At 34.5% G+C, this 13,074-nt stretch overlaps 1 protein-coding gene across 1 annotated transcript in view; it reads left to right on the plus strand.

The window, feature by feature from the left end:
• LOC143223920 (uncharacterized) overlaps positions 1 to 13,074 on the plus strand; it is a 164,144-nt gene that overhangs the window by 39,676 nt on the left and 111,394 nt on the right. The window contains exons 13-16 of the mRNA XM_076452394.1: positions 2,161 to 2,376; positions 11,891 to 12,196; positions 12,483 to 12,623; positions 12,928 to 13,015. Of these exons, the coding sequence (XP_076308509.1) occupies positions 2,161 to 2,376; positions 11,891 to 12,196; positions 12,483 to 12,623; positions 12,928 to 13,015 (751 nt within the window). The remainder of the gene's footprint in view (positions 1 to 2,160; positions 2,377 to 11,890; positions 12,197 to 12,482; positions 12,624 to 12,927; positions 13,016 to 13,074) is intronic.

Genomic DNA, 13,074 nt, shown 5'->3' on the forward strand with positions numbered 1-13,074 from the left:
ACTAGTTTTAAATTCTTCAGACTTCTACTACTTTCACTCCTATCTCCCTTCATTTTATCTTCCACCTTTATAATCATTCAGACCTGGATTGACTATTGTATCATATTTGGGATGTTTGTTGTTATATATCATGGATATCTTTTCAAGATCCTGACATTATCTGTTTCACCCAGGGGACCCTTCTTCTCTAGGGACCTTTCTCCTATCCTTACTTGATGTGTCTTTCAACTCCTCCTGTTGATGTATTCTTACTCGGGTGTGAAGGCTCAAATTTGTCACTTTTTTCATTGGTTCTCATATAAGATCTACCAGGCAGGCACATGGAAAACTCCTCACACATTTATTGCTTCGTCTCTTTACCATAAGTTATTTTTGTCTCCAAGAAACTTTTAAATTCCATTTGAATTTGCTGTGTTTTCTTTTAATTTCTCCAAGTGTTTCAAGCCCATTCACTCTGGCTCTACTAGTGTATACTGTCAGATGAGATGTTGTGTGCAAAAACCACTTGGTATATTCTCATGGTATACAAATTTACTCACATATATGATCTAGACTGTACCAGATCCATGTATTATCATGGTAAAAGCCAGCACCAGAGAAACAGTTGCCAACTTCTCTGGTTTGTGCATGCTCACTTTTAAAAAAATGGGGTTTCATGGTCACTTAGAACATTTTTTCCAATAACAGACCTTTTCTTGTGGTAGTCTGTTGGGGACCCAAGCATTTCTGTAGGTTTCTCCAACATGAATTCTCTAATTCCCATTTTTTCAAGTGGGGTATGGGGACCTTTGCCATCTACCTGTTACTAGTAATTGAAGTGGTGAGCCACGGAGAATCCTCACTGGGTGAGATTATCACAATGTGATGAGAAGTAGGGCAGTGGTGACTTTGTCAGTGTAGTACAGATCATTCCTCACACAGCTAATGGATCTCCATCTTCCTTCTGCTACTAGAGTCTGTCCAGTAGAGTTGAGGACACACTGTGCTGTCTGATCATGCCCAGTTAATATTACACATGTTAGCTCACCAACAACTTGAGTGCATGTGTTCAGTTGGCCATGATCACATCCTAACCATACCTGTGATACTCCAAACTCTTTTGCCTTTTCCTTCCTTTCGCCTCAGGTAAAATGTATATCTTAGAGCCTTTGCTATGAGGGATTCTGGCACTTTTTTGAAGGAGTTTTTCTGGATTTTTTTTTTTTAATTATCCCCTCCATAAATTCAGCATGAGATTCTAGCATTTCTGTGAGGTGTGCAGAAGCTACTTATTATCTTAGAAGTTTGCATTTCCCAATATGAAAATGTATTCTTATAGATACGTACCACCTCACATATTCCCACCTATCCTCACCACTCCCAGAAGAGTGAAGTTATCAGGAAGGTAAATGTTTAGAGGGCAATTACTGTGCTTGGAGATTGTGTCACCTACCTATTAGTAGAGGACTCTTGTTGTATGATGACATCATTATATACCATTTAAGTTCATTTAAACATGTAAATTTTCAAGGGCTTAAATTAGGTTAAGGCGAGTGGCATGCAAACCTCATAGGAATATGTGCATTTCTGTGTGAGAGATGAGATTTGGAAAATGTACTGTTGTCAAATTTGCTAATCTTTTCTCATGTCAGTAATTGGATTTGAACTATAGATGACAAGGTGATTCAACAAAGAATGCAATGTATCTTATCAGCAATAAACATAGCATAATTATCAAATAGATACCTTGACAATCTGATCAAAATATAAAATTGTTCACAAAAAGTTGAAGGAGAAAATATTCAATGTCTTTTCTTTCTTCAATGCAGTCTACTTCAATAGCAGAAGAAATTTATTTTGACTAAAATATTTATCAGTTTTATCTGTTTTTGAGATTTTTTTAGGTTATGAAACATCTAAGCTAACTGGTCAAGTTTTGTTCATTGTTGGATATGAAAACCTAAAATTTTCATTATATGATATTTAGGTAAAAGAGACTATAGCTGGCATCAAATGTAAGTAAATATAGCTACTAATAATTTCAACTGTAATTTGCATACTTTTATTTAATTGATACTAATTGGTGTTGTGAAATGCAATAACAATTGTAATTCATACTTTGAACAACTAGTGAATTAATGAAAGATTAATAATATAACTGTCACTGAATATGATTTTTAGGCTGTGGCTACTAGGTATCCTAATGTGGATTCAAAGGGAAAAAGAGTTCTTTATCAACCTACAGAGTCCTTGTACTTGACACCGTGGTACTCTCCTAGTGGCAGCTTTTTGAAGATTCTTCCTATTCACAGGATTTCAGAATGCCAAGATAAACTTAATCTTAATGTGATTTACACAACAGATACTATTGAACAAGCTCCTGTTATGTTTGTTCAGGTAATTGAGGAATACTAAAAACTCTTTTTCTAGTGTGTAATTTGATTAATTTTTATTATTTACAAGTTAGTTAAATTTGAAGCTTTTTATGTTTTTTTCAGCATATGTATTTTCATTATAGCTGGTAATTCTTTTTCTAGGAACATTATGGATAATTTAATTGCAATGTAATTTTCATCAAAAGTAATGATTAAAAACGTTTTTTTAAAGAGACTAAACATGAGTAAAAATTTGAAGTCCAGATAACAGCAGGCTCTATGATTCTTGCCTGGAACAACATGTAACATAAAAACCTTAAAACTGATCAAGATTAGGTTCAATAAAGACAATTACAATTTTTTAAAGCAAATACAGAAAAGAGAAAGAAATTATAATGTGAAACTTCATAGAACATAAGTAAATACATCATACAAAAAACTATCAGTAAATATTGCTGTAAAATAACAGGACACATAAAGTATGGAATATCTGTTGATGTGCAAAATCATGTGCATCACTTAGTGCAGACCTCAGCCACTCTCCGTATTTCAGCAGACACTGTGGTATATGTGCAGCGTGAGGTGGACCATATTTCACATACACTATAATTTGAATGTAACAGTCAATCAAGTGCTCGTTTGTTGACTGATATGCTCATTCCAATCAGTTTTGTCTGGAAAAATATATTTTGTAATCTTATACTTGATATTTTGTGTAATCCTTTCAGCCAAGTTGTTATCTCTTTGCCAAGTCTATCACACATTGCACAACTCTGCAGGCAATTAACTGTTGAAAATTATTTTTTTACTCACTATTGGATTTTTCTTGGTGCTCTTAATGATGCTAGCCACTGTTCAACTAATAAATCAGTAGAGAGCCATATTATTACATGGCCATTTTGGTAAGTATTCAGTAAAGACTACCACATAACATTTATCATTCTAAAATTCTGGAAGTTATTAGCATGATCATCATTTACTAAGAGTGCAATGCAGTATTCAGACCACAACTTAAAATCATCATGGTTTGCAGAATTTCTCTGATTTCCAAAACAAATGTCAGGTTGTTGAGGAGGCTACCCTCTAGAGTCATTCCACTTATCCAGACCACTTTTTGTCATGTTTTGCTGGTTGCTCCATATTAGCTAGCTTATATGTGGTTCACTGCCTTTTCTTCTGTCATGATTGTTCCTCTATCCACTTTGATTTATTGTATTTCATCCAAACATAACCAAACTCTATCATCATGCTTGGCTTTGTCTGGTACTTTGCCTAAGCTCAGGGTCTCACTTCTCATGAATTGTTTTTTCCTTTCCCATGCCATTGATCCCCTCTTTTTGTCTATATACCAGAGATACAATGCTGGCCAAAATCTTAAGGCCAATGAACGTAAAGAAAAAATATGCATTTTGCGTTGTTAGACTCAACCACTTATTTGAGTGGAGCTTCAAAAGGTGAAAATAAGAAAAGGGAAAATAAAAATAAAAAACTTTTTTAGCATTTAATAGGTAAAATGTGAACACTATGAAATTAGCCTAAATACTAGCTGGTCAAAAGTTTAAGACCATACTGAAACGAAGCGTTAATCTGTAAACATGTAACGAAATTTAGTCATATATGTTCAAGCATCAGCAATGTCAACGTCTCCCACTGACATCCCCTGCGCTACATTGAGTAAAAACATGGCAAAGGCTAAAAAGTTGACAGAGTTTTAAAGTGGCAGAATTGTCAAGATGTAAAAGCAAGGTCTCTCTCAACGTGCCATCTCTGGTGAGATTGGGCAAAGTAAAACTGCTGTTGCAAATTTCTTAAAAGACCCTAAGGGATACAAAACGAGAATTTCAAGTGGTCAGACCAAGAAGCTTTTGCCAGCATTGAGCAAGAGGATTTGATGGGTTGTCCGGCAAAACACCAGCCAATCGTCAAATCAGATTAAGGCCTTTACAGATGCAGAATGCAGCTCAAGAACAATAAGACGGCACCTACGAGAGAAAGGCTTTAAAAACCATAAACGTTTTCAAGGTCATACCATGAAACAGCTCGGTTAAACTTTGCCGAGAAGCACCAAACATGGGACGTAGAAAAGTGGATGAAGGTTTTGTTCTCTGATGAGAAAAAATTTAACCTCAATGGTCCAGATGACTTCCAACATTACTGGCATGATAAGGATATCCAACTGGAGACATTTTCTACATGACACAGTGGAGGAGGTTCCATCATGATCTGGGTTGCTTTCTTCTTCCATGGAACAATGGATCTTCAGGTTATACAGGGGCATCAAACAGCAGCTAGCTACATTGGCATGTTGGAGAGAGCATCATTATTGACTTAAGGCCCTCACTTGTGTGGAAATGACTGGATCTTTCAGCAGGACAATGTTAAAATCCACAATACCTGCAGGACAAAGGACTTTTTCATGGTGAATAACACGATTCTTTTGGACATCATTATTGACTTAAGGCCCTCACTTGTGTGGAAATGACTGGATCTTTCAGCAGGACAATGTTAAAATCCACAATACCTGCAGGACATAGGACTTTTTCATGGTGAATAACACGATTCTTTTGGACCATCCAGTGTGTTCGCCCGAACTGAACCCCATTGAAAATGTTTGTGGGTGGATGGCAAGGAAAGTCTATAGAAATGGACGTCAATTTCAAACAGTGCATGATCTTTGTAAAGCCATCTTCACCACTTGGAATAACATTCCAGTTAGCCTTCTGCAAATGCTTCTATCGATCATGCGAAAGCGAATGTTTGAAGTTATTCGCAATGGTGGCCATGCAACTTGTCACTGAAACTACTTGTTGGGCATTTCCTACCCTGTTTTGGACTTCTTTTTGTGTGGTCTTAAACATTTGACCAGCTACTATTTAGGCTAATTTCATAGTGTCCACATTTTCCCTATTAAATGCGAAAAAAGTTTTTATTTTTATTTTCCCTTTTCTTATTTTTATCTTTCAAAGCTCTACTCCAATGGTGGAGTCTAACAATGCAAAATGCATAATTTTGCTTTATGTTCATTGGCCTTAAAATTTTGGCCAGCAGTGTATTAGTATTACTTCAGACTTTGGTCCATTTGCATTGGATTCTGCCCATCCTGTCCTTCAGTTTTTCATGTGTCCCCTTTCTTCAACTGATTGTTTGATCAGGGTTTGTCCATTTCAACTGTTTCTTCTTATATGGCTACTTTAACTGCCTTCTGTTCTTTCTCTTCTGAAAAATCTTCTTCTCCCTAGTTTTTCTTTCCTTGTCCATTTCTTTTGTCTGATCCACCTGTTTCATCTCTTTGTCCTGCTGTATTGTTATCTCATTATTGTCGTTAATACCCTATCTGGTTCTCCCTCTGTATCCATTGCAATGTGCTGTTTATACCATCTTTCCCTTAGGATCTATTTTCTCCTTTTATTGTAATGTGGTCATCATCATTTCAATATTTATGCCCTTAATGTTTCCTGAATCACTTATCATTCTTTGTATGTTTTCCTCTATCCAGATTAACTTTTTCTCCTATTTCCTTTTCTTCCATTTTCCACCTGTACTTCCATTTTAACCTCAACTGACTGTTTTGTTCAGTTCATTCCCAGTTATGTGTGTGGCTCTTACTGCTTGCTTTCATGTTTTTCACTCCTGTTTAATTGTTCCAAGGAAGTCATTTGTTATTCTTACTGGTTGGGTTAATCAACTCATACGACTAGTGTTTTCTGACTTGGCCATAGAAGGTTGCTATCTACATAATGTCTCTTTGCACTAAATTCATCATTAAGTTATGTGTTTAACTTCTTGAAACTGCTGTTCTTTGAAGGAGTTTGTTCAGGCTGGTACATGAGCAAAATCGAAAAATTGTCACACATTATCTACACAATCTAGCTTTGTCTTTTGCAGGCAAATATTGTCTTCATTCTATGGTAGTTCTACACACATCTGTTCACCTTTGACAGGGATAAGTGAATGTTAGTATTTTTGTCTTATTCAATTAATATACATCATATTTCAAATTCCCACCTGGTGGTGGGTGTTGCTTAATCAGGTGTACTTAATAATGTATTAACATTAAATCTGTATAGTTGTATAATACTGACTATTGAGAAGGGGTGTTTCTATAAGACCATAAGCTGCTTATCTGGTAATATATATGTATATTATTACTGTTTCATACACAAAAGACCATCATTCATATATGTTAGGAGTAAAGCAGATGATAATTATTTTTCCATCTCTACTGATTCATGATTCTTACAATTGGGTCTGTCTGTTCTTCAAAATAGAGAATTGCAGGCCATCATAACACTGCTTCCAGTGTTTTATTTCTCCACACTCCCCAACATGTATCCTCTCCTTTCTTCTACTGAATACAAGATTCTTTGCCATTTCTGGTTCTCAGTCTCTGCAGTGGTGGACTGAGGAGGTTTCCTCCTGAGTGGGTTTAGTACTACAAGTAAAATCAGATTTTATGGTTCATGTGTATTCATTCAGTATGTATGTATTCATTGGTATGCCAAGTAATGTTTTTTGTTTTTTTTTAATTTCGCACAAAGCTACTTGAGGGCTATCTGTGCTAGCCGTCGCTAATTTAGCAGTGTAAGACTAGAGGGAAGGCAGCTAGTCATCATCACCCACCACCAACTCTTGGGCTACTCTTTTACCAACAAATAGTGGGATTGATCATCACATTATAACGTCTCCACGGCTGAAAGGGCGAGCATGTTTGGCGCGACTGGGATGCGAATCAGCGACCCTCAGATTACGAGTCGCATGCCTTAACACACTTGGCCATGCCGAGCCCTGCCAAGTAATGATAATACATTAACTTAATATTCAGGATTGAAAATGCTTTCTCCAGATATTTTTGCCCAGGTAGACTGCAATTGCTAGTCATAAATTTCTTATGCAAGGTACTTCTGCTGGATGTTTTCTGCCTGAATGTACAACATTTAGAATATTATGTTGTATCTCAAGGTGATTCCCCTGGATGTTTTTTGCCCAGGTGATCTGCACTTGGCCTAAGCCAATGTATTCAAAGTGCTTTCCTCTTGGTGTTGCCTGGGTGAACTGCACTTTGGCTAGTCATAAGAATTCATGGTACTTTAGCCCTAGCCACATCTAATTCTTTCATATTTATTTGGCACCTTACTGTGGTTCTGTTCAATACTACAACTTGCTGCATATGTGGACGAAATATCTCCTATATGTTGACAATAGGCTGGTTCTAATATACCTCACAATCACACTTACATCTGTGATTTTTTATCACAACCTTTTACATTTAAAGCACTTCCTCTGCTAATTTCTTTTGATTTGGAGAACCATACTTGTTGATCACGATATTTTAGACAAGGTGTCTCCACTAGATGTTTTGCCCAGTTGAACTGCACTTCACATACTCTGTTGTGATTCTAGGCACTACCCATGACATATGCCTATTATGGACCTTTGTTAGTTTCACACTGAACCTTCTTTTTTTTGTCAACACTTTGTTGTTTCAAGTCATAGTTATACAGAAGTTTACTGACTTGGTGCTGTATGTCTCCTTCCTGAGTGAATTGATGCCTCCATATTGCATTCTGCCCCCTTTGTATTTTTCATTACTGGGTGAAGAGCATACCTGTTCCAGAAGTAGTGCTACACCCCACAGACGTACTTTCTTTTCATATTATTGCAGATCTTTTCTTTCAGTGTTGTCTTTTTTCATTTGAATGAATATTGTTGCACCTTCACCAGCCCCTCCACCCTTGTAATGTGGGATTCTACCTTTATGTAAGAGTAGGTAGTACTGTTTTGGAAGTTAACATTTTCTTATGCTCGAAATGTATTTCTAATAGGTACTTACTTCTTCCCACCCCCTTTACACCCTTCCTCCCCACGTATATGCTGGTTTTTCTGGTTTGTACCTGCCAATTCTCAGAAGAGAGGATTGTTCTAGAATAGTTGTGAGAGCTATAAGTATATGCTAGAAAAGACAGTGCAGTATATGGAGGTAAGTACCTATCAGAAATATATTTTCAGTGTAAGAAAATGTTAACTTACTGACTTTTCTATTCCTTCCCCTCCACATATGGACTAATTTTTGCTTTTAAGTGCATGAATAAAGATATTTTTACTATATTATTATATAAAAAAAGTTAACGTATGCTTTCTACTTATATTAAGTATGGGGTTTAAGGAAATGCACTAAATAATAGATGTGTGATTTTTAGCTTTCAGTTTGAACATTAATATTTTCTTAAATCAAAAATATATTTCTAGTAATACTTCTCTCACACTACAGCTGCCAAGGTTTGTTCCTTTTCTCATTTAATCATTGGTCTGATATTTTCTTGCTCCAGTGTTTTCTTCCCACTTAATTGTTCTTTGTGATATTTGTCTGATGACACTCCTCACCTGTATCAATGCACCCATTATCCTGGTAATGTATATAAGAACCTATCCAGATAATGTTGTTTCCCAGTGGCACAGCAGTATGTCTGCAGACTCACACCACTTAAAAACAGGTTTCAATACCTGTGATGGGCAGGGAACAAATAGCCCATTTTGTAGCTTTGTATGTAATTCCAAACAAACAAACAGATAATGTTCTCACTTTTTTGAGACTGACTCAATCCAGAGTCAAAACATTGGCTCTTGGTGGTGAGGAAGAGTGTGAGAACAGGTATGCTTTGGAAGTTAATATTTTCGTAAATCAAAAATGTATTTCATGTAATACTTACCTCCTCTCATACAGCAGGTAAAATACCACAGTAAGTAAGGGGCTGGTGAGAGCATTATGCATAAATTGTAGGTGAGTAAATAGAAGATTGACATGCCAATGTATAAACCACACTATATCAAGAACAAGTATGCTCATCAACTGAAACTTAATTCATCTTTGGGTGGAATTTTATATGATTTATTGGCCTAGCTTTAATCAGATAGCCAAGGTTCTGCATCTCAAGGTTGGAATTAAAGGGTCATGATCCCTATATCCCAAGTTGGTGGCTAGAACAATTGAACCAACAATATGTATATATATTTACTTATGAGTGGTTCTCAATCTGTAGCTATAGACTGATGTATTTTGAATTGTTGAAATCATGACATGAAAGTAAGTAGCACTAAAGTGAATAAACCTTCCCCTGAGTTTGAAGAAGTCTGAAAGTCAACATCTAGGTTCTTAATGATGGGATCTCATATTCTTTTCTTAACCTCAGGAAACAAAACTCATTTGTTCTGGAATTATGAACACCTGGTGCATGCTAATAGTGGTTCCAGCTCATCATCAATGGATTTGCTGACCCTGAGAGTCTTCCAACAAAGTTTAAAGGGATAATAAGCACTTTGGCACTGTATATAGGGTGAAATTAATATTTTTTTTTATTTAGGTTTACTACAGCCTCTGCTCTAGAACCATAAATTTTCAGGAGCAGATGTATTCTCTGAGAGTTGGAATATGGTAGTGATAGGCTAAATCACTTAGTTTCAACAACTGTGGCAAAAAGGCAGAGCTTTCCCACTATGTAATTGAACAGTAAGCTTCCCTGCATGAACCACAGTGTCAGTGGATGGAAAAAACTAAGTATTTGCTCTCAGATTTTTCAGCCATCAAATAAGGTGCAGGCTCAAAAGCAACCAGGGAAGGACCTAAAACATCACATACTCAATGGACCAGTTGAATGAAAGAAGCCTAATGCTACTTATTCCAAAGTTGTCATCACCTGAAAAACCAAAAGAATAAAAATGGTGTGAGGAAAAGCAAATCTTAATTCTCTAGTCTCATAGTCCCTCCAGAGGAACACTACCAAATTGATTATATGTCTCTATCTCACTGACAATCTCAACTGAGAGTGACTCTCCCTACTCCATACAGATTGTTGAGTAACACTAGATGCCAGAAGAAGGATAAGATAGATCTGCTTTGCCTCTGTACTGGAAATAATAATCCAGGAGTTCAAGCCATATAATGGCTAAACAAATGAAAAAAGCACAAAGAAACCAATTAGTGAATGCTTTGTCAAGAAAAAGTGATAACATTACCTTAATGAGATGCTTATAAACAGTACCAGGATAGAGAGTGTATTAACATAGGTGAAGAGTGTCACTAAACAAATATTGCCACAGATAATTAAATGGGGTGTAAGAGACTGGACCAAGTAAGAAAAATTAAACCAGTGTTTAGATGAGCAAAGGAAGGAACTCTGACAGTCAGGTAATAGCTCTAGTATGAGGGAAGTAAGTATATTTTGGAATTAAGCATTAAGTAAAATCATTTTGAAACTACAAATATGTTGGACATATAAAGGAAAGACAGTTATTATTTTCCGTTACTGGGATGGTTTAAATAAGCATGCTGTCATATACTTTATATATCTGCTGTATTTGGAACAAATAGTATAAACTAAGTTCTTAATTATAGAATTACCAGTGTGGTGTCTATGAACCATATAAGACTTTTTAAAGCCTTTCTGAACTGTTTATGCACCAAATTGTTTTTAGGTCACTGAATCCATTATTTATCTATAATATCATACAAGTCCCATGAATAAAAAAGAAGTAAACAAAAATTAACAATATTGCAATTAATTCCATTAACTTTTTACAGAGTTTTCTGTGTATTTTATTTATATTATAGTGTTTTGACCCAATTTTTTGTCAGTTCTTTACATTGAGTATTGTGACTATCAGAAAATTACTCAGTGTGACACATTATGTAAATGCCACTGATAATAAAGGTATGTAAACATATTGATTATTTGTAAGTAAATTTGTAAATACTTTAGTTTCACATTTCAACCACTTTTTAGTGACACTGGTCCTTACATGATTAAAATGAAGTAATAGTAATAAGGTTTAAGACAGTGTTAAGTAAATTTTACAGCCATTTTTATTATTACATTTATTGGAGCTATTAATCAAATGTTTGTAGTTTTAAACATATCATCAGTTAAATCATTTTTAGTCATGTTTTTTTCTGTTCTGAAAGTCTGTGCTATTAGTCACAATAAATAGATTTTTTAAAATTGATTTTACCAGAAAACAAAAATAGTAAGTACATGATGTTTGAGATATTTATTCTTCTAGTACATCTGTATATCTTACATTTTTGTATGAAATAAAATTAGATAAATTAGTTGCATTTCTAACATTCAGCAACTGTAAAGTGTAGCTTCTTATGTTAAATAAATGTCTAAAGTATCTGATGACTTGAAGTTAATAAAACTTATGAAATAGTAGATTTTAGTTTGATTCTGAGAAGAAAATACAATTTTATTGACAGTTGTTTGTTTTTGGAAAAAAAACATTTACAATCACCAAAGTTAACAATCCTTTTCTGTGGATTCTATGTTTCTAGCTGATAGATGAATATTTTTTTTATTTACTTATATTTCCTATAAATTTTATGGTGAATGCCAAAATAAATACTTTTACTTAAGATTCCACATATATATATTATTTGTAACTCACTCTGAATTTTGTATTGTACACGTGTACTTTATATGTTGTAACAAATGTTTTAAAAATATCATATCATCAATCAAGCTTGCTCCTTTCTTATATAACAGATAATAAGAAGGGGAATTCCAATGAAACCTGTTAAAGTAGATAAACTTCACATACAAAAGTTGAATCAGAACAGTGACATGCTAAAAAACATCATTGTGGATGAACAAGCAATACCAAGTGACAGCTTTGCCAAAAATACTTCCATGAAAATTCCAGCCTTACCATATACTGCACATAGTTCAATAGAACTTGAGATAAAGGAACAGCTCACTCCTATAAGCAGAATAGTTGTATTTTTTGTTAGAAACAATCGTGAGGTGGTTGCTGACTCGACATATTTCTTTACAGAATGTCTTAGAAACAAGGTACTTACTCTGTTTTAGGTAAATTATCTGATTTTTGTAAAAGTAATTAACAATTATTTTTCATCTTTAAAAAATGTTATTTCTGTTATCATTTGTCATGTTTACAACCTTACCAAACTTGTATCAAATAATTGTAATGGTTTCTGAGTACTGTGAAAACATAATTGTTTACCTAGTATATAATTAATTCTTATTTTTTGGCACTAGAATAGAATTTTAAAATTAGTATAATTTTGCAAAATAATATTTATGTAGGAGTAACTTTAGCCTCGTAATGTGATTTCAGGTTAAACTTTCCCTCCACAAAAATAAACAAGTAGGTGCAAAACTTACTTTTGATTTAGAAGCTGATCAGAATTCCCTGTGTAACGTCCATATTTTGGACAAGGCATCAAAAACCGATTCTTCTACAATAACTAAAGAAAAGGTATGAAACATTCTACCACTGTATTTATAATTGTGATTTTCATAATTTGTGTCAGGTATATTTATGAAAAATTTATAATAGGAAAGTTTACAATTAATATAGGAATAATAAAAAAATATTTTATGTACATTATGTCTCATTGGAAATTGTATTTTTTGTTTAATAAGTGTATTGACAAAAACAGGGTAAGAGTCACAAGCAAGTTTCTAGTTATTCACCTTTTTTTTATCATTAAGCTTGTTAGTTTGTGGTACATAGAATTGTAAAAATTACCTCTATTATTTTAATGTATTTTATCAATTAGCTGTTTGACATTCTTCAATATCAAGACATTGGACGTTACAATTATCCCTTTCAAAACGGACAATGTAAGACAACAGCTGGTGATTCAGGTAATTGGTACCATGAAGAAAAGTTATTGCTCTACTAAAAAATAAAATTTTTGCACATT

This window comes from Tachypleus tridentatus, chromosome 8 (genome assembly GCF_004210375.1).
Source record: "Tachypleus tridentatus isolate NWPU-2018 chromosome 8, ASM421037v1, whole genome shotgun sequence".
In the NCBI taxonomy this organism is placed as follows: Eukaryota; Metazoa; Arthropoda; class Merostomata; order Xiphosura; family Limulidae; genus Tachypleus; species Tachypleus tridentatus.